Raw genomic sequence first — 25,077 nt, forward strand, 5'->3', positions numbered from 1 at the left:
TCGGAAGTTAATCTCAAAGTAGAGGATTCAGTGAGGCGAAGTGGCATCTTTAACGGCTTCGGAACTTGCGTCCTCCCTGCCTGAAGTGTTGTTTGTCTCACATGCTCAGTTTCTTTAAGTGTTCGGTCTGCGTATAGCACTGGACATCTTTCTTCACACTGCAGTAGTGTTTATGGCTCGGAAAATTAAATAGTAATACAACCCTGCCATCTAGTGGCCATGTAGCTCTGATGCAGCATCTTCGAATTTCTAATTAAAACACTCGTTGGACTGCGGTACATTTCCTGCTTTGTTTTCAGCAGCACAAGCGGAGCCTACGACTGTGAGCACACAGGTGGATTTCATTCGAGGTTTTAAGTTCTTCTAACTGATGGTTTTCAGATCTGGTTTGTTTCTCCTCTAACTCCGTGTCAACGGGGAGATCGTCCCAACATTACTTGGTATTTTTTCCTATGCCTAACGGAGCTGATCATGGTTTCAGGCATTGTGGCACTTTGTGTTTGGTATGTTTTATTGCCTTACACCTGAAAGTTTAATTTCTCTTAGTTTGCTGGCAATCATGTTGCTTCATGTTCTTATTCATTGGAGCAGACGATTGTTACTCGGGTGAGTAGTCGCTCACCGGCTTGCATCACAGCTCTATATTGTTCATGGACTCTAGGTATACACCGTCAGGGTACACACCATAACTTGATCACTGTCTCTTGCATGCCACTGGTCTCCCAACACCGGGATCGCAATGGGTTTATGTCCCATCTGCTCACCGTGCACCGTTTCTCATGTGTATGGTTTGCCCTCTTACAGGGGGATCTATGCGAGGGTGTCGGTCCCTTTTGCATTCCTTACTCATCTCTTTTCAAAGATACGAGTCATGGGTTCCTACCCAGTCAGTTCTACCCTTTTACATCATGCAAAGGTTACAGTCCTTTTGCATTAGTGCAGGTTCTTACCCAAATATTCCTTTCATTGTTTGGAATAGGTCATGAGTACCTACTCATATGTGCAGTTTATCACAGTTACTTTACTTCAGTGCACAACATATTTTTCCACACAAAGTTTGTCCTCATATTGAAATGTTTATGGGGAGTATTACCAGTTGTGTACAACACATCTATCCCAAGAGATTAGTCATGGACTTACACCCAAGCATTCTTCAAGTTTACATATTTACCTTAAGTCTTTCCCCCATTTGAGTGCATTTCATGCTGTCATTGACAATTAAGTTCAGTTTATATTGCTATATTTGCACTGTTATCTTTGTATTACATTCTTGTAATTATAATGGCATTTTGATTAGGAATCATCTTATTTTTCCTCATCTTTCTTAAAGTCTTTTCTTTGAGGGTTTCTCCTCGTGTCTTTTGGATTCTGAGCTTTCCTCTGCTTTTGTCGTGTTTTCTTCCTATGCGTTCATCACAGCCGGTAGCCCTGTGTTTTGCTAGTTTTCAGCCTCCATTCTTTCCTGTTCTGGCCAGTGGGTGTGCTTTGGGACACTCTTGTGTTTCCTTTCCTTCTCCGACACTGTTGCTTTTTCTTCTTTTCTGTTGTGTATAGAAGGGAGGATGGCATCTATGTTTGGTTTCCTTTCATCGGCTTCTTGATTTCCCTCTTGTTGCTCTTTCGATTGTTTTGCTCTTTTATGGTTGCTCACTGTTCGTTTTTACTTTTGTATAATCATTTTGCTTTCACTTGCTCAGGTTCTCCTCTTCTGTTTCTAGCTTTTTGTTTTCCTGTACAAGAAAGGGTGATCGGTTATATCCTGCTAATGTCAATGCAATTCTACCACCAGTGGAATGTGATGATGCTGTCAGAATGTTGGGGATCTGTCCAAGAAGTCAGTTGATTGGGCTGAGCTGCCTGCTCATGGTGGGATCTTGTCTACTTATGGTCTCCCTGTGAATTTGTACCATCTTCAACAAAACCTCCTTGAATCATCTGAACTGAATGGACTTGATCACTGCAGACTTAACCTCCAGACAGCTTCGGCAACAAAGCAGGTTTTATCAGGGAAGGAAAGACTTCTGCAATCCTAGAGATTCTCATGTCCATGAACTTCTTAACTCCTCTACCACAACTACATTTTATTAAGACCATGAATGAGCATTCCAACGGGATTTTGAACTCTTTGCAAAAAAACCCCCACCCAAATTTTAATATCAAGCTGGCTTATCAAAGGGAGCCATTTAAAACACTGCATGTCTATGTTGGGACCATGATTTACTTCTGGGCCCACACCCAGAGGCCTGGTGCCCCCCCACCCTAGGGAACCCTCCCTCACTGACAACACATGCAACCTCTGAATCATCCTGGACTGCAAACTCAAAATGGACTGTCAAATAAACGCAGTCACCTCCGGTTTCCACACCCTCTGTCTCCTACAAAAGATCTTCAACTGGATTCCCCTGGAACACAGGAAAACCATCACCCACACCAGCAGCAGCCTGGACTACAGCAATGCACTCTACACAAACAAGAAACTCACCCACAAACTCCAGAACACCTCCCCCAGACAGGTCCTCAAACTACTGCGCCACTGCCACATCACCAAACACCTGCGGACACTATACTGGCTCCCCAATGAGAAGAGAATCATTATCAAACCTCAACCACTCCCACAAAGCCCTCCACAACACTGTACCCGCATACTTGAACCACCACCTCTCGTTCCATGCACCCCAAAGATCCCTACCCTCAGCCCAGCTGTCCCTTGCCACAGTACCACACATCAAGAAGACCAGAACAGGAGGTCTCTTTCCTTACGTATCCAAGGCATGGAAGTCAAGTCAAGTCATAAAATTTGTATAGTGCACTACATACCCAGAGGGTTTCAAGGCGCTTAGGAAGGGGAGGAGGATTATTTGTCAAATATCCACGTTTTAAGCTGCTTTCTGAACGCTAGGTGATTCTGGGTGAGGTGAAGGTAAGCGGGGAGTGAGTTCCATGTTTTGGCAGCCAGGTATGAAAAGGATCTGCCTCCCATGGTGGTCTTGTTGATGCGAGGTACAGTGGCGAAGGCTTGGCTGGAAGAGCGAAGTTGGCGGGAGAGGGTGTAGAAGGACAGTCGAGAGTTGAGGCAATCTGGTCAGATGTCGTAGAGTGATTTGTGTGCGTGGGTAAGCAGTCGGAAAGTGATCCTCTTATTGACGGGTAGCCAGTGAAGGTCTTTAAGGTGACCAGAGATGTGTTCGTTGCGTGGGATGTCTAGTATGAGCCTGGCTGAGGCGTTTTGGATTCGTTGTAGTTTCTTCTGGAGTTTAGCGGTGGTGCCTGCGTAGAGGGTGTTTCCGTAGTCCAGTCGGCTCGTGACCAGAGCGTGGGTGACCGTTTTCCTTGTTTCGGAGGGGATCCAGCGAAATGTTTTTCTGAGCATGCGAAGAATGTTAAAGCAGGAAGAGGATACGGCGTTGACTTGTCTGTTCATGGAGAGTGAAGAATCCAGGATGACGCCAAGGTTCCGTGCGTGGTCTGTCGGGATGGGTGCTTTTCCGAGGGCTTCCGGCCACCAGGAGTCGTCCCATGCAGAGGGGGATGTACCTAAGATGAGGACTTCTGTTTTGTCTGAATTCAGTTTCAGACAGCTTTGTTTCATCCATTCGGCGACTTCTTTCATTCCTTCGTGTAGGTTAGTTTTGGCGGTGCTGGGGTCCTTGGTGAGAGAAAGGATCAGTTGAGTGTCGTCCGCGTAAGAGATGATGTTGAGGTTGTGTTGGCGGGCGATGGCCGCGAGGGGGCTCATGTATACGTTGAAGAGGGTGGGACTGAGTGAGGATCCTTGAGGTACGCCGCAGATGATTTCAGAGGCCTCGGACTTGAATGGTGGGAGGCGGACTCCCCAAGTTCCTGAGGGACCTCAAGACCTGGATCTTTGATGAATCACCGGGAACATGCAGGAGCTGCCCCCCCCCCCCGCCCCTCAGCATCTTGAGACCCTTTGGTTGAGTCGTTGTGCTTTATAAACCATTGATTGAGGTCATACACAAGTCAATCATTCACTTCAAGGCAGTCATTAGGGCTTAGACTAATCACACAGCTACATCCTGGCACTTGTCATTCCATTATTCCTAAAAAACGTTCCCTACCACTGTAAAAAAGAAAATGTAACTGCTTGATTCTTGCAGGCTTCATCCACCCATTAGTGGTGTCACTAGGACCCCAGTCCCCACCCCCAGCTATGTGAAGTATCTTCCCCTGCTAGACCAGCAGTGATAAGTGCCTCCAAACTAGGCAGAAGAGCTTTTAAGAGGTAGAGGGGACCCCCCCCCCCCCCGCCTCCATAGCCTTGCAAAAGGCCTAGCCAGAAGCAGATACATGTACATCTTTGTTTTTAGGGACTCTGCCTGTAAACACAGGCGAGCCACACCCCAGAGTTAACTTCCCAATAAAGACATCCAGGCTTTCAAGGAGCGCACACTACAAGGCATCAACGTCAAAGGACTAGACGGACCGGTTTTAAAAACCATGCCTTCAACCACGAGGTAGCAGCCACTATGTTATGTCACCATCATGGAATCAAAGGAGACGTACACTAAATAGTTAACGTGAAAACTGGTGCATCATCGCTCGACATTAGCTTTATTGCAAGTTGACGGGTTGTATTGCTCTATACGTATGTAGGCTACTCCGCACGCTGACAGTTACAGCGTCATGACTTCCTGCCAACAGTCGAGGCACAATCCCCCACAGCTGTAAGCACTCACACCAAATGACCTTTCCACAGCTTTTCACTCATACCCATTTCCACTATGGACACAAATTCAAGACAAAAAAAATAACCAAGACTTTAAGAAAAGGTTTTACTTTGAACCTTATGAACATTTAGTTCTCAGAGCACCAATTAAGAGTATTTGTAGTGCAAGTGCTATAGATGCAGGCTGGTTAAGCAGCTTTTGTTTCATGCCAAGCCTGAATTCCAGTGCTTCAGTCTGTCCCTCGGTGCTGCAAGTGTAGAATGTCTCCAGGTCTTTTATATGATTCCATCTTTGCCCTTCAGCAGGGGGCGGCTCTCGTTCTTCCGGTTTATGAAGACAGCCTTCATGTTGCTGAAATGCACCCCAAGGCCCTCACCGGGCATGTTGTCACCAGCACTTTCAATGGGTTTGTATTGTTTGTATCGCCTGCAAGTAGAAAGGCACTTTTATTACCACAAATTACCCAGAAACCACACTGCCAAACGCTGTGAACGTAGATAAGCAACACTTACTTGATCAGAAGGACAGCTACTACTGCAACCAGAACCACCAAGATGGCTAGAGTCAATAGAGCAGCCGTCGCTGTTCGTGCGCTTCCAGACCCTGAGACAGAATTACATTAGACATTAGTTCAATGCGGCAGTCCCCCAGCTATTCCACTCCATACTATTCACTAATGAGGTTATTCAAGGAGGCAAAGCCCTCCTCAACCCCCACCTCTCAATAAGGCTGCACCTTTCATCACATGGAAGCCCAGCCACCACCGCCCACACTAGTCAAGAATACAAGGAGATTAGTCATCTGGAGCACTCACCATTCTGCACAGACACCATTATACCTCCAAGGACCTGGCTCGCATCATCACTTAAGGTAACATTCATGCAGTAGGTTCCAGGTGCGCTGAATGACCGATGCAGAGTCAGCAGACACTCGTCGGTGGTGGGGGCTACCTGGTCACATACTGTTCCCTGAGGCACCATACACGTGGAGTCCGAAATGACAGTGCAGGCATCCTTGGGAATGCTGAAAAAATATAAGCAAAAATTAAGCATTTGCAATGCAATAGGTCTCGCATTTGCGAGCGTTTAAGCGATTGGCATTGTAAGTGACAATGCCTTTTTATCCATTTTGCTAATCAACACAAATATAAAGCATTGTCATTTACAAAGCCAATAGCTCAAACTCTTGTAATAGCCATACCTATTGAAATAAGCAGCTGCCATTGTCCCGGGCTGCTCAGAAAGCATGTTATGCCTGCAGTAGGAGAAACTCATTAAAGAAATGAGTGCTTACAGACTAAGACATACCACGTAACAATTGGATTAAAAAGGGCAAGTCCTCATGGGAGGTTACAAATAGACGAGGAGGTACAAAGGAGGGACTAACAAGCTTATTAAGGAATCAGAAGCCAGCATTTACAAAGGTCCATGAGAAATATGGCTGGAGCCAAAACAACAAAAGTGTGCCTTCTTAAGAGAAGAGCAAGGATGAAGAATCAAAATTTGATTCTTTAGAAAGCCCTCCCTCACCAACCTGGTTGGTGACATGCTTCATCAGGCCCCACCAGGAAGGTTGAGTACCTCCTCATTGTGCTTCAACACCAGAATTACTGCGGAACTGATTGGTAATTGTCTGAGTGGCAAGTGCAAGTGACTGAAGGGAGTTTAAGTGTCTGGGTTGTGACCCAAAATAATTGTATTCGTCGGCCCACCAGGCACGGACAAAAACAATGTGAGCGATGTATGCACTGGATAGATTGTTCAGCAATGTCTCACTGAACAATCTATCCAGCACATACATCGCTCACTGTTTTTATCCGTGCCTGGTGGGCCGATGAATAAAATATTTTTTGGAGACAACCTAGACATTTTTAAGCTCACTTCAGTCACTTGCCACTCAGAATTACCAACCAGTTCTGCAGTAATTCTGGCGTCCAAAGCACACCGGGAGGTACTGGACCTTCCTGGTGGGACCTGATGATGAAGCAGGTCACCGACCAAGTTGGTGAGTGAGGGCTTTCTAAAGAACCAAATTTGATTCTTCATCCTTGCTCTTCTCCTAAGGTACACTCTTGTTTTGACTACATCTGGGGGACCAAGAATGATCCTTAAAAAAGTCCCTCACTTGTTTATTTAAATATGGTTGGAGCTTTAATTCCATACTCCAATACAGCATGCAGCAGGCTGCCCAGGCTGGACCTAAATACAACCCTGAATTATAAGTGCTCACTATGTTCTCAATAGTTCTGAATGAGGAACCGCAATCTGCGACATACATCAGGATAAACACTCAGACATGCAGCCACACTGCCAAGTCACTCCATTAGCAACCAAAAAGGTACCTAAATGGGCCAGACCACCAGTCCAAGCAGGTAGCTGGCCTCTTGCCCAGGGCAGATGAGGCAGGATTAAGGTACAGGACTCTACCCAGAGCAGGTTTGAATCAATACATACCTGCCTTGGCAGCGTACAATGAAGACAATATTAGAGTCAACCAGTGCTGTGGCCATCTCCGCTCCAGTACTTTGAAGGATATTCATTTCCAGAATTCCCTCTAAAACAGAAACAAGACAGTCATGAGCCGACACTACGGGCCCATGCATCAGAATTCCAGCACCCCTGAAGACAATCCTACAGATGCCTAAACAAGGCATGTGGTACAGTTTAATGCAAGCCACAGTAAGGCCAACAATGAAAGGACGATTGTAAGGTCAGGGTCTCTTGCTGAACAGAGGGAGGTAAATCTCGGGTTGCATTGCTGATGGAGCCCCTTTATAGGCCCCCCCCCCCACCAATGAGATTCACTATTCCGTGGATTTTGGTATGCCTATGCCCAGTACAAGTACACTGCCAGGTCTTCACCACCGGCCTAGCTGTGTCCACGTTAACATTGTGTGGGTATCAGGGATAAAAACGTAACACCCATTTCACTCATGTCCCACTCTCATATTCTGTGGAAAGCTTCCATCGTAGTGCCTGCGCTTCACCAAGGTCTGAAATGAGACCTTCATTCAAGTTTCCCTTTAATTGCTACCATCCAGTACAACGTGCAAGCATGTACCGTATCCAAATTGTGTACCACCACAATTTCACCCACCTTACTTTTGATTGGCAGGTAGAATTATTTTGTAACAGGTGTTACATGTAAAATAGTGAGAAGGTCGCTAGTCTATTCTACATCTTTAGAAAACAAGATGTGCATAAAAACAGTTGAATACACTCCAATGTAAATATGATAGTTGCGCCATTTCGAACACTTTATCATGCAGAAATGGGGTAGAAAATTATGGAGGGCTACTTCGTGACATACAAATTATGCAGCCTTTGAAATTATGCAGCCTTTGAAGAACACATTCAAAGTAGTCTATCAGCATCAACAGGTGGACTATACAGACCTGGCAGCATTAGCCTGAAGTTCTAAACATGCAGAACATTTGATTTACCCTCCATGTCCTGGCAGGTGTCTCAGACACTCCTAAGACCAAAACTGACAATGATTTCAGATACCAAAGGCTGCATACCAAAATCTTGTTGCTGGGTGGTGCTGCTGGGTGGGGTGGTGGGGAACATGTGAAAATATAAAAACCTATCAGTGACAAGTCAAACAGTGACTAATAACAGGGCAAACAAGGAGGTAATGAGGCAAAGAATGCTTTTAGTGAATGTGCATAGCCCACCTTTGCCAAGGACACAAATATATCGTTCAAGCACTAGGCAATCTACTCCCCTTCAGGCCTCAATGGGAAGGGTCAGAATTCACCCTTACTCAGTTTACCAACCTAAAAAAGCTGTGGTTTGGATGGCCAATTGATAACTCAATATAAATTCAGTTTATATTAGACCAGTAAACCTAGACTAAAGTTAAAGAAATTAAAGCAGTCAGTACAACTTTAAGTCTTTCTTCCCAAGGTGCAGAATGGTCCATCTAAGAGTCCAGTTTATATTCTATAGCCAATGAAAGACTAGTGACTGCTTAGGGCAGCTCTCCAAGGTCTTCTAGTAGCACCATACCGGCCTTATGTAAACGGATCAGTGAATACTCTTGCTTGCAGCAGCATGCCGCGCTCCTCTAGTCTCAAAGTGCAACCATTACCCGCAAGGTCTAGAAGTCGTACCTACAATGGTGATGTTGCTGGAATAATACCCATATCTGTAGATGACGCATTCAACAGCAGGAGTTGAAGGACTGGAGGTTCCAGCTGGTGCAGTCACGACTCTCTCGGGGTTGACCACTTCAAAGAGTTCTAAAATAAAGAGAAAAGCATGCTACCATCATCAACACAGGCAAGTGAGGCTCTTCCATAGAAAAGCATGTATCAACAAAATCGCCAAATACCACCTCCTGTATACAGATCTGAACGTTCAATAGGAGATGTTTGCAAAACAACCCTCCAAAGTGCAAGGAAAGGAATTCTCCCTACAAAAAATGTACTCGACACCCGAGATCGAAGTATAAGCAAATACTCACTCAAATGAGCATTAGCTTCCAAGAGGGTTCAGTTTATTGCCCAAGTGATCACCCCAGGACACCCAATCCCACCATCCGAGCCCCACCCACTGGTAGGACTCAGTACAGGATAGCACAGCACTTACATTTCACCAGTCCACTTTGCTTCTAGAGGGCATGATATGTCCTTAAAGTCAGTTACAAGAACATAACACATACCCTTATGAATGCGTTTATGCCCAATGGCAGACAAAGTAGTCATCACCCTGAACTGTATCCACAGTGGCATTCGCCATTTCACACTTCTAGCCGAGGGATGCCAGTCACCCAGAGCAACAGGTGAGCAGCCCATTTAAGTTACCAGTATTAGAGCTGTGTGGACCCACCAATGGCAATAGAGAAGCAAATCTCTGGTGAAACACAATGGTAGGCTATCACCAATAGTCAAATGCCAATAATAGTGGTGGAATAAAGTACTATATAGGTAATCCACAGCATGACCCAGCAGCCACGAGTTTAATGCTTTGTTCCTAAGGTAACCCTAAGATACAGGTGTGGCTTCTTTGGTGTCATCGGTCATGTTAGATTCCAGCTTCAATCGGTAAACTAGGCACATTCTGGGGAGAGAATTCCCTACACTGCATGGATAGCAGCACCTACTGTTGGCAATGTAATAACACAGGGTACACAAACACTACTGTCCCTCAAATGTTACAAGTACCAGTTTGTAGATATTTCAAATCTTGGTCTTTAGTGCAATGCTTGGTTATATATTGCACTAAGGTATGCTAATGCCATAAGGAGACTGGCTTCGACACTTGGCAGAACAGTGTTGCATTTACACCACACATGCTCTCCTACAGAAGCATCAATAGGTGAGTTAGGGTAGCAGGTTACTCTTATGGGACATTCCCGATAAACTCGTCAAAAATCAGCCTCCCGTGAGGTCTGTTCACACCTAGTGCCCCAGTGGTTTGCTTTACCCATCACACCACATGGAGTAGAATTAAGTGGCTCATCGGCCAAAGATTTAATCGAAGGTGAATGGGACTAAGCTGCCCCAGTGCAGTATCCTTCCTCATTCAGGAATCTCAACGGGTCAGGAGGGAGAGGGGGGTGGGGGGGGGGGGGGGGGAGTAGCTCAGAGGCGCTGAACAAGGACCCAATTAGAAACCCTGGTGATGAGGCTTATAGGACAAGGAGAAAGGTAAGGCGTTTTGAACACATTGAAAAAAGGACCATTGAATGGTTATCAGCCTAATGAACTGCTCAGCAAGTTTTACGAAAGTGACAAAGTCAGGAGCCCAGTAAGTTTAGAAGGCAAGCTCTTTAGGAGCTGGCCTTCCCAGGATCAGTCAGTCCTGCAATTTCCAAAGCAGAGAGAATTCCAGGTCTTGGCCGCTAAGTAGGAGAAGGATCTTCCCCCCCATGGTGGATCTTTGGATGCGTGGAATTGCGGCGAGGGCTTGATTGGACGATCGAAGTTGGCGGGTGGGGGTGTAAAAAGGACAGGCGTGTGTTGAGGTATTCGGGTCCTAGTTCGTAGAGGGCTTTGTGAGCGTGGGTGAGGAGACGGAACGTTATTCTCTTGTTGACGGGGAGCCAGTGGAGGTCTTTCAGGTGACCGGAAATGTGAGCTTGGCGGGGGACGTCTAGGATGAGTCTTGCTGAGGCGTTTTGGATGCGTTGGAGTTTTTTCTGTAGTTTGGCTGTGGTTCCGGCGTAAAGGGTGTTTCCGAAGTTCAGTCGGCTTGTGACCAGTGCATGGGTGATAGTCTTTCTTGTTTCGGTGGGGATCCAACGGAAGATTTTTTTTGAGCATACGTAGGATGTTGATTGATGGAGACGGCGTTGACTTGTCTGGTCATCGAGAGGGAGGAGTCCAGGATGAAGCCCAGGTTACGTGCGTGATCCGTTGGTATGGGTGTGGTTCCCAGGGTCGGTGGCCACCATGAGTCGTCCCATGCAGAGAGGGATGATCCTAAGATGAGGACTTCCGTTTTGTCCGAGTTCAGTTTTAAACCGCTGTTCTTCATCCACTCAGCTACTTTCATCCCTTCGTGTAGGTAGGTTTTGGCGGCGGAGAGGATCAGCTGGGTGTCGTCTGCGTAGGAGATGATGTTGAGGTTGTGTTGGTGCGCGATGGATGCGAGGGGGACTCATGTATATGTTGAAGAGGGTGGGACTGAGTGATGATCCTTGTGGTACGCCTCAGATGACTTCGGTGGCCTCTGATCTAAAAGGGGGGAGGCAGACTCTCTAGGTTCTTCCGGCGAGGAACGAGATGATCCAGTCCAGTGCTTTTCCTTGTATTCCGATGTTGCTGAGGCGTTGTATAAGGGTGCTATGACAGACTGTGTCGAAGGCTGCAGAGAGGTCAAGTAGGATGAGGGCAGCTGTTTCTCCGTTGTCCAGTAGAGTACGAATGTCGTCTAATGCTGCGATGAGGGCAGTTTCGCTGCTGTGTTTGGCTCGGAAGCCAGACTGTGAAGGGTCGAGGGATTTGTTGGATTCGAGGAAGGCAGCGAGCTGACTGTTGACGGCTTTCTCAATGACTTTGGCAGGGAATGGGAGGAGCGAAATGGGGCGGTAGTTCTTAAGTTCAGTGGGGTCTGCTGTGGGTTTCTTCAGGAGGGCGCTGAGTTCGGCATGTTTCCAGCTTTCCGGGAAGGTAGCTGAGTTGAGAAAGCAGTTGATGACTTCTTGAAGATGGGGTGCGATAATGGAGTTTGCTTTGTTGAAAATGTGGTGGGGAAATGGGTCGGTTGGTGATCCTGAGTGGATGGTGTTCATCAGGCGGATGGCGTCTTCAGTGGTAATTGGGTTCCAGGCGTAAAGGTTGTTGGAGGGGGGTTTTAGTTCGGAGGTGGGTGGGGTGGACTTGTCTCCAAAGCTGTTATGTATGTCTGCGATTTTGTTGTGGAAGAACGAGGCTAGAGAGTTGCAGAGGTCTTGGGAGGGAGTGATGTCGTTGGTGCCGGCGGTGGGGTTTGTAAACTCTTTGACGATGTTGAATAGTTCCTTGCTGTTGTGGGCGTTGTTGTAGAGTCGATCCTTGAATGCGGATTTCTTGGTGGATCGGATCAGTTGGTGGTGTTTGCGGGTGGCGTTCTTGAAGGTGGCCAGGTTGTCAGTGGTTGGGTTTTTAAGCCAGGCTTTTTCGAGGGTGCGACAGATCTTCTTGAATTTCTTAAGGTCATCATTGAACCAGGGGGCTTTTTTGCTGCCTTGCTTCATTTGATGGTTTTTCAAGGGTGCTAATTCGTCTGCGCTGTGGGTGATCCATTGTGTGAGGTTGGTGGCTGCTTGGTTTGGGTCCGATGATTTGGCAGGAGGATTTTGGTGGAGCGATGTGAAGAGCTGGTCGGTGGTAATTTTGTTCCAGTTTGAGGGGAATTGGTTGTGGGACGTAGTCTTTGTAGTTGAAGTGAACGCAGCTGTGGTCCGTCCAATGGAGAGCTGTGATGTGATTGAAGGAGATGTGCTTGCTGGAGGTGAAGATTGGGTCGTGTGTGTCCGGCATAGTGGGTGGTGGTGTCAAGTTGTTTGAGTCAGAGATTGGCGAGGTTGTCCAGAAGGGTGGTGGTGTTGCGGTCGTTGTTCTTTTCCAGGTCGAAGTTAAGGACTCCCAGTAGAATGTAGTCCTCGGAGGGGAGGGCGTGTGGGCTGATGAATTCAGTGATGTCTCACCTGCAGTCTTCAGTGTGGCACTGTCGCGGGGCAGCAATCAGCCCCCCCCCCCCCCCCCCTCCCTCTCAAGGAGTCCCGACGCAGGTACCGCCCAGGGCTGTCTTTGGTCCATCTACACCACTGCAGCTTGGACCGACCATTGGCACCACTGAACCAAACAAACAGCTTACCACAACTGAGGAGATTTGTCCCAACTCCAGTAACTCAAAGTGCTCCAAGTAAAAGGTTTAACGAAATAAACTGCAGCAGCTCACTCCTACATACAAACCACCTATATTGTGCAGTTAGATGCATTCATGTTCAATATCAAGAAACCTTAGCATCAGGTCAGGTTGAAGAAGTTTGCTATATAGAAGAGCTGGTCAACAGTTAAGACATGTACAGTGCTTCTGGATAATCTGTAAGTGTAGGAAAGTGCTCCTTTTTGTATAGTTGGCCCCCCCACTTTTTTCTCCAAATGCTGTTATGACTGATAGTACACTGAATCTGCTGTCCAGACCCTTGTGCCCACCCCTAAAACTTGTATGAGACGTTTTAATCCCCAAATTGGCAAATACTTCACCCCCTTCTAAGTCCCTAGTATATGGTACCTGTGATACCCAAGGCTGCAGCACGGTTTTGTAACACCTTTGGTGACCAAAGTAAACTATTGTCAGCAGGCCTGTCATTGCAGACTGTTGGAGCAGTGCAAACAGAACTAGACTGGCCTTACTATGTGGGGTACATACACGGTCTTTAATATATGTAAGGACCCCTTAAGGCAGCGCTCCTCAGCCCAAGAGGCTGGATGCAGTACATTAAAGGGGAGGACACAAGAGCACGCCTATATGTCCCTATAGTGGTGTCAACCATTTGAAACTACTGTAAGTGTTAGCGGTCCATTGAAATTGGGATGCCAATTGGGCACTTGATTGGCAGTTCTATTATGGCACCTCTAAAATAAGGTATTTCATACCAAGCAGGACATATCACTCCTGACAATTATGCTTTGGGTGACACCACCTTTGAAGTTGCCCACCTGGTTGTCCTCAGCTGTACTGTGTTCAGACTAATCAGCACGTGCTTTCCCACATCTGCTGTCAAGAAAGAATTCCGACCTCCTGCCAGGAAGTGCAATCACTCCCAGAAGTCAGACAAGACTTGGAAGGTTATACCTCCCTCCTCCCAAGCAGGCTAGTGGCACAACAAGGAAGTGATCTTCAAAGGCTGCACTGCCTCGAAATGCATCAGGGTGGCCCCTCAGTGGAAGACAGCCTTCACCATGCCCCAGGTACATTTGCCCCTGGGCAAAGCTTCAAAGGAGCCATGGAACAGTCATACCTCCAGTATGGCTGGCCACACCAAGGAGGGCAGCCTGTTCTATACACCTAAAATCGAATTCTGCCATCATTAGGAAGGATGAATTAGTGAGTTCTGGGTAGAAAAGTTGACCTACACCACTGGATGTGGTCACCTCTGGCAGATTAGCTGCAGCTTAGCTTCTAGTTCCCACACCGCTAAATGTAGACAGGTGGTCAAGTGCATTGTGGAATCAGTCTTGCCTGCATCAAAGTTTCATGCCAATAGGTTACTTCCCTGGACCCTGTGAAGTTCCCGAAAATTTGCTGAGCTTTCACTAGCCAAGGATAGTTATCAAATCTGGGAACCATCCCACACACTGCAGCATCATAAGCAGTAAAAAATAAAATACTGACTTGTGGCCTGGTCCTGGGGCCTACCTCACCGTAACTAAGGGTTCCAAATAACAGTATCTGCCAGTGACTGATTTTCACTCAGTAACATTGTGGCCGATGGAAAAATCAACAACTCTATGCGTTTTACAGCATTGTTTGAATTCGGCTTCAAAAATCTACAACTCCTGTTATATGGATGCTATTCAGTTCATTCTGGTGTTTAAAGAAGATCAGACAATTTTTTATAAATTCGTGTCAGATTGAGTTGTGCCAATTACTTCTATTCCATGTTGGTACTCTGAAATGCTTAACACATGTTACTCCTGTAAAGCCAGACTGCCTTTTGAAACTCTAATAAATCCTTAGCTCACTCCTAGGAATCAAAGGAGCATCTTTGGGGTATTGTAATATAACACAAGGCTCCATTGCCTTACCACTTTCCTACAGTAGCTATGTGAACTCTACATATTTTCCGTGGTGTAAGCATCAGGCAGTGAGAAAAATAAGAAATCTCAAATGGCCATAAAATATTGAACCAGGTCAGCCTATATAGCCAAACTCATTACTCCCCAGATTAACGCTTTGTGATCTGAGTTGTAATGCTCGTGTTGAGAAAAAGAAAAAAATCAAGTGGAAGTTTTGGCTGACAATATACATACTAAAAACATTATGGAATATTTGTTATGGCCTCAGTTTCCATCCGAGTAGTAAACGGTCCATAATTAAAAATTTAGACCCCCCCCAAAAAATGCATTTATGCACAGTCCTCATCAAGAGTAGGGCCAGTGGACACTAACAGAGCACCCTATACCAGACCGCATCCGATACCTGAGGAATAAATAGATTGTAGCAGTTTCTACAGGTTTATTGGCCAACCAGGGTCAAAGGACAAACCAGCTTGAACGGTTTATGGTATAGGAAAGGAATCTGGCATGGTGGAAATGCCAATGACAGCAGCACCACAAATTGACACTTCAAACTACCAGCTCCCCTAATCGCTTGTTTGAACATACTACCATCCATCACCCCTCCAGGCCCTATTCTCAGTTTGGCAATGTGTCAACTAGAGGATAACCAGGGCTCACTTTGTTCCAGTCTGTACAAGGAACAGAGACCAGGGGTTGAAAGGCAAGGACCCTGGTATCAGCTGCACAAGCTGGAAAAGTGGTTACACAGGGAGTGGGCTAGTAGTTATAGCAAGATGGTTCATTAGATACTTACACAGGGTTTCTGGATCCTGTGGCAATTCTGAACAGTAAAAATATATCTAGCAGGGGGAAGAAGAAGGACAACACTTCTTAGCAGGGGGGGGGGGCAGTAGTGGCTGCTATGTAGTGGGGGGTGGTAAATGAAGAAAAAAAACGAACTTCTCAATACGGTCTGCTTCCTCTCCATCCTCTGGTGGAGTCCAGGAGCAGGAAGGAAGTAGGAACTAGGAAGCACCCAGAATCTTAGCCAAACAATGCTGTGCTACAGCAGCATTGTGATTGGTCTGAGCCCAGTGGTTCAGGAGGCTGGGAATGTTCTCCACCCAGGTTGTGTATTACAGCTGGTGGAGAGCATGCAAATGGTGCCGGATTGTTTGGCCGACCCAGAGCGCCTGTCATGCGCAGTTAAGAGTGGCACCACTCCTCCCCCTGTTCCCATGGCGTCCAGCCCCGTCAGCCCAACCGGGATCAGAAGATGATAATGTTATTGCATTTCCTTTTTGAACTGCACAGACGAGTGGGGCGGCGCTCCCACACCTTTGTGGAGGGGGGGGGGGGGGGTGCAAGGACAACCCTTCTTAGAAAAATTGGATGTGGTAGAGAGGCAAGTTGGACATTCTACGACTTTCTCAAACTAAAGGAGGGGTTATGTGACCACACATGGAAATTGTATTCATGAAAGGTAGACCACATGCGGTTACGCGGACACATTCTTTGTGGCTTCATAGCAACCGCCTTCCTTCTCCTCAAACTTAATTTCATGGTGAGGTGGAAAGGAGGATAGGGCATACAGCCAACAGAAAATGGTGCAAGCATTTGAAATCGTTAAGGTCAAGGGGTGCTACAAGGGACTGGTTTAAAACAGATTTCAAATCATTAAAGAGTTGTACATATGTAACACACTCTTACCGGAAGTGTTCCAGATGGAAACCGGAAGTGCACCAACTTACTGTCGTTTGATACTTTGGTATTATTGGAACCATAGTTCTATATATTATATGCCATGTTGCTTTAGGATAGGCAAATGCCATATATGTGTCTTAAAAGTTTTTCCTGCATAAAAAACACCGTCCTGATGATGGTCTATCTGACGACTGCTACTTAGACCGAAACGTCGACACTCCATCATCTCCTGTTTTGTTGCTCTGCCACCAATTCACAACCCTTCTTTATTAATTAATTTTGGTTGTGTCTTTAAATACCTGGAGTTGATGTTTTCAGTTATGAACTGTAGTGTGAATTTGATTGATCTCTGTTCATGACTTTATTTGCTTTATTTTATTTGTATTTGTCTCCCTACTTCTGTTGCAGTAAAGAAAAATTTGTTGAACATTGAATACGATTCTTGCTCTATATGTTCCTTTCGCCTTCCACCAGTATATTTGTTACAGTTGAAACAAGACGGTTATCCTGTGGATACATAAGAGTGTGTTACATATGTACAACTCTTTAATGATTTGAAATCTGTTTTAAACCAGTCCCTTGTAGCACCCCTTGACCTTAACTACTTTGTGCCCAAGCCTACAAGGGTTTATTGGGTTTCCCCTGCCTTTAACAGCATTTGAAATCAGCAGGCTGTGTTGTAATTGGGGGGGAAAATGCTAATCAACATAGCAGGGGTAGAGATGGAGTTAGAGAAAGTTAATTGAATAGATCACCGACAGAAATCAGCTGGAAGAGTGAAGAGAAGAATAGTTCAAGTAGGTGTATTGTAGGCCTCTACATTAAGAGAGACTTTATTAGCGGAGATTCCCGATTTATGCACAAAACAAATCTTTCATTATTGGGTGGACCGCACGCAAATATCCTCAGAGAAGGGCCAGCATGCCATGCAAGTAGCAGCACAGATAACCTGGCATGGTGCATGTCACATTCAGGACAGCTACACGAGCTGCTATCTAAATAGACGTCCTGCTCCTGAAATGCTATACAGCGCACACCTTTATGGACAAACATCGGACACCCCTGGACTTGCAGCAAACCGGATGAGGACTGAAATAAGAGGATGTATCATGACTAAAGAATTACCCTGGGCAAGTCACATCTCTTCACACCTGCAACAAGTGGGAGCTCAAGTTGCACGGGGGCTATCTTGACTAACTGCAGCAAGTAATAACTGTTCAAAATTAATTCCTTTTTCTGTAAAACCCTGCACAAATAACATTTAAGCTGAAATTACATTTGGCAACGCTGAATTCTGTGAATACAACCTACCTTCCAGCTCTAGAGAGGATATATTGACAGTGGATGGCACAGGCCCAGAAGTGGTTAATGGTGGCCCAGTAGTGGTTGGCATAGCAGTGGTTGGTGGTGGCCCAGTAGTGGTTGTCGCAGTAGTGATTGGTGGTGGCCCAGTAGTGGTTGTCGCAGTAGTGGTTAACGGTGGCCCAGTAGTGGCTGTCATAGTGGTTGGTGGTGGCCCAGTAGTGGTTGTCGCAGTAGTGGTTAATGGTGGCCCAGTAGTGGTTGGCATAGCAGTGGTTGGTGGTGGCCCAGTAGTGGTTGTCGCAGTAGTGGTTGGAGGCGGCACAGTAGTGGTAGTCACAGGCACACATGGTCCTGGAACAGCAGCTTTGATGGTCAAGTTAAGGCTGAAATTCCCTGGAAGGGTGTAGGTGTGCATTGTAAGAGGACTATTGGAATCAAATGTCCCACTGCCATCTCCAAAGTTCCAGTCATAAGATATAGCCGAAGCATTCAGGTAATGGCTCGGGTCATTGATGTACACAGTGAATGATATCGGCGAGTCCTTAATAAATATGTTGTCTGTTGCATTACGATCATTCTTCTGAGAGAGACTCACATGGAAAGGAATTTTGTCTGTAACAGAAGAAAACAATGACAAAGTTTGGTTTGATCCAGAGCTAACTTGAAGTAGCAGTTAACTAGCATGGATTAGGAGTTAAAACCAAGCACAACTACTAGCAAAACCCGTGGCAGGCCGTTTCAGATTGTTTCACTGCAAGCATTAGCCACATAAAACGCGAACAAATTAGTCGTTGAATTTACATTGTAAAAGGGAACTTTGCTAGTGCTTTCTGGGAAGCAGACAAGCTTAGAACATGTTGAGGCCTATTAATACAGCCATCACACTAAAATAGTACTACTATTGGCTATGACTCAATTTGCTTTCTGCATTGCCCTGGTGTAGTACTAGAGTTGTGCAAACCTCTGCGTTTCCTCCCTGAATCCATTGAAGACACTTACCTTCCATATTACGAAACTAGTGAGCTTGACCAGACAAGTTACAAAGTCGGGGAAAAAAACTCTAGTCACACAGTGGTGGCAGCCACAAAGAAAGCGGTGGGACGGGTGAAGGGAGCATGGGTGTTTACATTTATTTAATAAGGATCTTACCTTAAGCGGCCAGCCACCTCCCACCTCGGCGTTCTTCCTGGTCTCATCAGGCACTGGGGCAGACTCCCTGTGCAATTCCCACGCTGCTCTCAAGCAAGGTTGACGCTCTGCTCAGGACAGAGTCAACGTTTCTCCAACCCAGCTGTTCAATACAGCCCAGTTGGAGAAACCTAAATGGGCATGTGTGTGTTGCGCAAAAAAAAAAAAAAAAAACCCACAAACCAGTCCTCCCTCCTCCCATGGTCTTGGCCCTCCCTCTGCATGCTGGCTCAGCCAGTGAACATTAGACTGATGTTAGAACAGGTTTTTTTACCTGCTGGCTTAAGCCAGTGGGCGAGGCTCCTCAGCCATTGCGGAGGAGGCACCCCTAGAATCCCATTTTTCAAAAATGGAAAAAATTACCAACAGGGCCCATGGATCATAGCTTGAAGTTTTAAGCAGCAGAACTCTACAAGTCCTAATACTTTAAAGCCCAATAAGCAACTTTTAATGCTAGTACCTCAAAAACTACTGAATGGATGGTTTACTCTCAAACAAAAGCAAGACCCTAGTAATGATCTACTTTCATGCAAAGTAGTGTAAATACTTTTAGCAGTTTGGATTTTAGGAGAATTATATTTCCCATGGAAGCCAAAAATTAGATCATTTCAACCCTTCACACACCTTTAACTCCTCCACCCCTCCCAATTCATTTCCCCCAAAATAATGGACTTTTGATAAACCAAGTTATACATAATTAGAACAAAATACATTCCAGTTTTTACCCACACTGCAATTAAAAATTTCTACCTAAAGAACGTATATACAGCAAAACCAACCCATAGTGTTTACCACGTGCTCCAAATTCAATTGTTTCTGCAGGGACAACCCCATGTCCGATAGATTGGTGGTTCCAATTTTTGACCACCATCTACGCTCGCTGGCCATTCTGATAATGTAGGTGGGACCGAAGTCATCCATGGCAATGCATCTTCAGGTGTACAGCGAGGCACTTGGTTGAGGTATCAGACAAGCTCTGCAAAGGTGGTAAGGCGTGTAGAAAGCCCCAGTTCCAGGGGTCCCATCCATCACTCCCATTTCAGAATTGGGTGCACTGGCTTTGAAGGTGTGTACAAGCATATTTAGATAATATGCAAAACCTCCTTCAGAGTAGAGATGCAGATTCTATCCTATGGACCAAAACCTTCCAGTCGCGCCATTGTGTTTGATGCAACTCACCCTATGACCAAGGAGATCGCTCTAGTCTATGAAGTGAAGGGCCATTCACCAGTATGAGGACTGCTTTAGTGACATTGGTTCACCATAGAGAAGGCGAGTTACGGTCTAGGAGCGCGAGTTCTAGTTGTTATGCTGGGTCACCCCATGACAGCTTAATTGGACAGCCCAGTAGTGCAACCATTTGTTGGCCATGCCCAATCTTCCATCGTTAGTTTGTCAGAATTTGTTCCAGGCAACACTGAGGGAGTAACATCCTGGCCACAAAACACATGGCAGAAATTAAGAAATTATCAGGGAGGGGGGGGGGGGGGGGGGAACTAGTCTGGGGTGAACGTTTGTAGTTCTGTCTAGTAGTTTCCTGGAAGGTTATCCATAGTTCGAAAATCTCTCATTTTGGCAATAAGGTGGGCCAAGACTCCATGTAAAGTCAGGTATATTGGTTTGCAAGGCGGTAACCTCATTGTATCCCCACATCTGGTCATGAGGGGTATTGTGCAATAGGCCCTGTACAGGTAATAGGCACCTGGTGTCAGAGGAACTAGCCAGATTACCACAGCCCTGGGTAAGGGGGCTCCGAAACAGACAGCATGAGCAGCCAGTGAGGCAATCTGGGGATATCACTGGTAAACCAACTCCAAGGCTGGTCAAGCAAGATTGATGAACTGTGTTGCCAGTTAGCCCCTCCCTCCCAATCTTTATCATAAAGCGGCAGACCAGGACTCCACTTCCCTTGGTCCAGCCGGCCTTTAAACTCCAGCAGCCTAAAGCTAGCCCTGTAGCTTGTTGGACCTCTTCTCAGAGGTGGACCACCAGCCGTTGGATAGGATCACGAAGGTAGCAGATCCGTTGATATGTCTGGGCTCGCAACACTGCTTGTTCCACTGTCCAATAGGTGGACTTCAAAACCCTGGGTCTGGAGAAACAGGGTTCTGCCTCTGCTGCGTGCCCATGGTTTAGTGTTGACATGTCTCAATGTCAACTGGCCTAGTCAATATAGGGGCCACTCACCACAGCTGCCCAAGTCTTTGCTGGAAGGCAGGGCGGAGGGTATAGCTGCAGTACAGCAGGCAGCCTAGGCAACAGGATGAGCTGATTCAAAGTGCTGCCACAGCATTGGCCACTCATGCCAGGCCCCTCACGTATATTGATTTCAGTGTAGTCATATCACTATCCAGTTATGCATCGATTTGCACAGGGTTTAAACAAACACAAGTCTGCATTCTTCAATATAGTTACAGGAGAGTAGGAGACTCCATGTTCAATGAAAGCCCATAAACATGCAATTAGAACGAAGGTCATTGGGGCGTGTGGGCAGAGAATTTTTAGCAGGAGGTTTATTTGGTCCAGTACAGATACCAAATTGGAGTATCATATGGTCTAGCTCTACAAGAATACAAATTCCCCTTGGCAGCCCAGCACAGGGGAGCATAGGTGAGATCGTGCGAGTGTGTGGGGTGGTGGGGTGGGGGAGGAAGAGTGCAAGGACGTAGCACAGCAATCTTGCCAAGACAGCCCTTCAAGGAAGACAATCAGGAGAGGACACCGCTTTCTGGGCTTGTATAAGGGTGTCCTAAAGGTCAGACTGGAATACAGTGAAGGCTGCGTTTCTCATGTGCAAGGAGCGGTCTTCAACCTGCGCCAGGACAGCAGAGATGGGGCGCAGAAGATAACCAGCCTCAGGTAATAGTTCAGCACACCAGCTGAGTGGTCCAGGAACCTAGTAGTGAGTTTTGACCTTTCGGGTCGGGGTTTCTCCCCTTCAAAAAGGAGAGATCAAGAAGTCTCCGCCTGGCCATTCAGCGGAAGACCAGAGCGGTCACAAAGTTAAGCATTCCCAGACCGTAGGAGTCAGATGTGCTGTGGTGGCGTGGCGACAAGGGCACTCTGGGAAAGATTTTTATTTTCAGAGGAGTAAATTATGCCCTTTGCAGAATGAAAGTTGGTAAAATATAAAAAAAGGTTAAACTGGTGTTGGGTGGAATCCGAGGTCTATTAAAGCATGACCTGTCATTCTTGGCCAAAGACAGTTTGGAGTGCCATCTCAAGGTACGTTTAGGGACGTACAAGGAAACCCTGCATGGACCCTGGAGCCCTTTATTTAGCAAAATGATTAGGCAATTGGAGTGTAAAGCAGCAGGCGTAGGAGGTGCTTTAGGTGGAGCCAGTCAGGTCTGCTGGATTGCAAGCTGAAACTTCCATAAGAAATTCAAACTGATCACACAAGGCCAAGAAGTCTGAAAGAAAGCCTTCCTCAAGCAGATGTCAATTCAGCAGTCTCCCACTGGGTCAGTTCCTCTAGTGCCAAATGTCATACTAATTTGTCCAAAGGGTCAAAAGTGTATTTATTATTTTTTTTAACGCCCTTTCAAAAGTGCTACTAAATCATACCTACAGTGGTGAGCCTTTTGCAATACACAAGTAAATTATAAAGGTTAGATATGTTAAAATTAAGTTACCAAATCAGATTGTATCCATCAAGGTGCTCCTCATATATCAGTAGGCATCACAAGAGTTCAGCTTTGGGTGCTTTCTGTAACCTCGCCTCCAGATACCTTTCACAAGAGCTTATTGTTCACCTTCCATGTGGGCACTCAGACCCTTTTTGATCACTAGGGCTGTCAAACTGGACCACATGCACTTTAATCTTAAATATTTCAATTTTTGTTTTATCTGACGGCATATTCATTTAGGGCAATCAGCTTTAAGTAAACCTAAAAAAAGTGGGCCACAAGTCACCACCCACATGTGGAACCCATGAACCTTTAAGCAGACACCAAGACATGCCCCAATGGTGTCAAATTAACTGGTTTTACATTGATCTAAATCCAATTAGCTATAATCGTGCAATGTCGCATCAAGCTTTAGCTGCTGAAATTTCAGATTTATAAACGTGCATACCAATTGTTTCAAATCATGCCTTTTGCAACAAGCTAAATGCTCCCTAGGACCTTTGAAATGCTCCTCCTGCTATTGTGCTTCCTCGCGCCTCCCTCAGTTTCAAGCTTCCATTACGTTGGTCATGATCAGCACTTGTGGCCTTCTGTTACCATATCTGCCTCTGGTTCGTGGCAGACCAAAATGTGATATCTTAATTTGCGCTTCAAAATGGTAGGTGTAAATGGGACATTTCATAGTTCAAACTTAAACAGGGCAAACACAGTTGTCCAAATAATTATATTTTCATTCAAGCATGGCATTTTAAGTTAATCATGGATTTTCAGGTAGTTTACATAAAAAGGTAGTAATCCGTCCCCTTGGAGAGCCTTAGTAAGATTGATAATTAAATCCAAGAGAAACTATCCTACTCTTGAAAATTTGATTGGTGAGATGTTTAACCGCATCGCTGCTGCAGTTATTTTTGCGCTGTGCGGCTGTTCGATTAACCGCGTTACATGACGGGCTTAGCTCGTCATCCGCACACGTCACCCTTGGCTGATGGCGAGCTGAGCTCGTCATCAGCATCGAAGGGGTTAACTACATGTGTTAATCAAAAGGTGTTACTGGCACAGACAGAACTAAGGAGTTTAAAAATCTCGCAGTTAAAAAAGTGGAATAGCGTGGTATAATAGGTTAATAAAAATGGTAAACTGCAAAAAAGGGATAATTTAAATTGTGGTCAAATGCATACAAAGAAAGTACAATGGAAAAAAAAAAGTTAAGGATAAACAAAGAAAGGGGATGATAGTCTAAATGATATACTGTGAATTGACGACAATACAAGTCTATTACTCAAAAAGGTATAAGGCCCAAATGCAAAAATCTAACTGGGAACAAATGCTATTTTTAATTAAAAAAATGCACTGGATTTTTAATTAGTCTCGCATGACTAGCGGTACCACTACTTTCTCACGTTGCATGGTTACTGAATTGCCTGTGGATAGGTTATTTGAAAGAACTCTAGTCAAACAATGGTCTGGCCCCTCAAGACAATCTTTACAAGTGTGAAAGATGCTCTTTTTACCGTAACTTTAAAATATTCTGTTCCCTTAATCAAGAGCAGCAGCTACAGACCATCTACCTGCAATAACGAAAGCATAATCCTGAGTGGTGGAATAGAATATTTGTTTAGCCATGTCGTACTATTTCCCAAACTTGGCAAAAATCTGGGAAGCTGGAATTGTGCAATAAATGAGCCCATCCATAAAGAGATAACTACTCCAGTCTGAAACATTAATAGTGGATTATTCTAGTAAATATACGAGCCAATGTTCAACCTGAATCAAGCTTTGAATTGGCTTGAGAATCATAATCTCAGATTGAATAGGTAGGCTTTAAAGGAGGACATGTGGCAACTGGTCACAGTTTTAAACATATAGCCCATAAGGTCACTGAACCAGGTGGCTCCCTCCTTTAACTTTCACACCATATTAGATTTAGTTAGCCAAGATATTTTGTGACTCACGTAGGAACAAATGGAAAGTCACAGAAGCTTAGGGCTTCTGAAAGAAATACATTAGTTCCGCTGGGCCAGGGTAGAGCTTGTTCTACACGACTCAGAATTCCCACTTAAAGCGCATAGCGTCAAGGAAGTGTTAGTGCCTACTCGATTTGCATTGAATCTAGAATATCTCCTGAAACTTCGAAACTTTGCCAAAAATGGGTGGGCACTATATACTGGTCTTACCATGCAGATTTGGTGATAACTGATAATACACAAATTGGGTTGCGTTCCAAAGTAAATGGATTGTAACCATTGTAAATTAGTTACATCTGGAGTGAACAAAGGCCACCCTTGGTTCAAAACAAGTGTTTTACAGGGTCTATTAGTGATTTGAACGTTAGAGGAAGCTTTATAGA

General features: G+C 45.5%; 1 protein-coding gene across 1 annotated transcript in view; it reads right to left on the reverse strand.

The window, feature by feature from the left end:
- Positions 1-4,779: 4,779 nt before the first annotated feature.
- The window catches only part of LOC147688857 (protein QNR-71-like), a 48,193-nt gene continuing 27,895 nt past the window's right edge, over positions 4,780-25,077 (reverse strand). The window contains exons 6-11 of the mRNA XM_086941762.1: positions 17,920-18,525; positions 8,803-8,931; positions 7,142-7,241; positions 5,503-5,711; positions 5,201-5,291; positions 4,780-5,114 (exon numbers count right to left, since the gene is read on the reverse strand). Coding sequence (XP_086797888.1) covers positions 4,964-5,114; positions 5,201-5,291; positions 5,503-5,711; positions 7,142-7,241; positions 8,803-8,931; positions 17,920-18,525 — 1,286 coding nt within the window. The 3' untranslated portion in view covers positions 4,780-4,963. The remainder of the gene's footprint in view (positions 5,115-5,200; positions 5,292-5,502; positions 5,712-7,141; positions 7,242-8,802; positions 8,932-17,919; positions 18,526-25,077) is intronic.

The sequence above is a fragment of the Lissotriton vulgaris genome, chromosome 10, assembly GCF_964263255.1.
Source record: "Lissotriton vulgaris chromosome 10, aLisVul1.2, whole genome shotgun sequence".
Taxonomy (NCBI): domain Eukaryota; kingdom Metazoa; phylum Chordata; class Amphibia; order Caudata; family Salamandridae; genus Lissotriton; species Lissotriton vulgaris.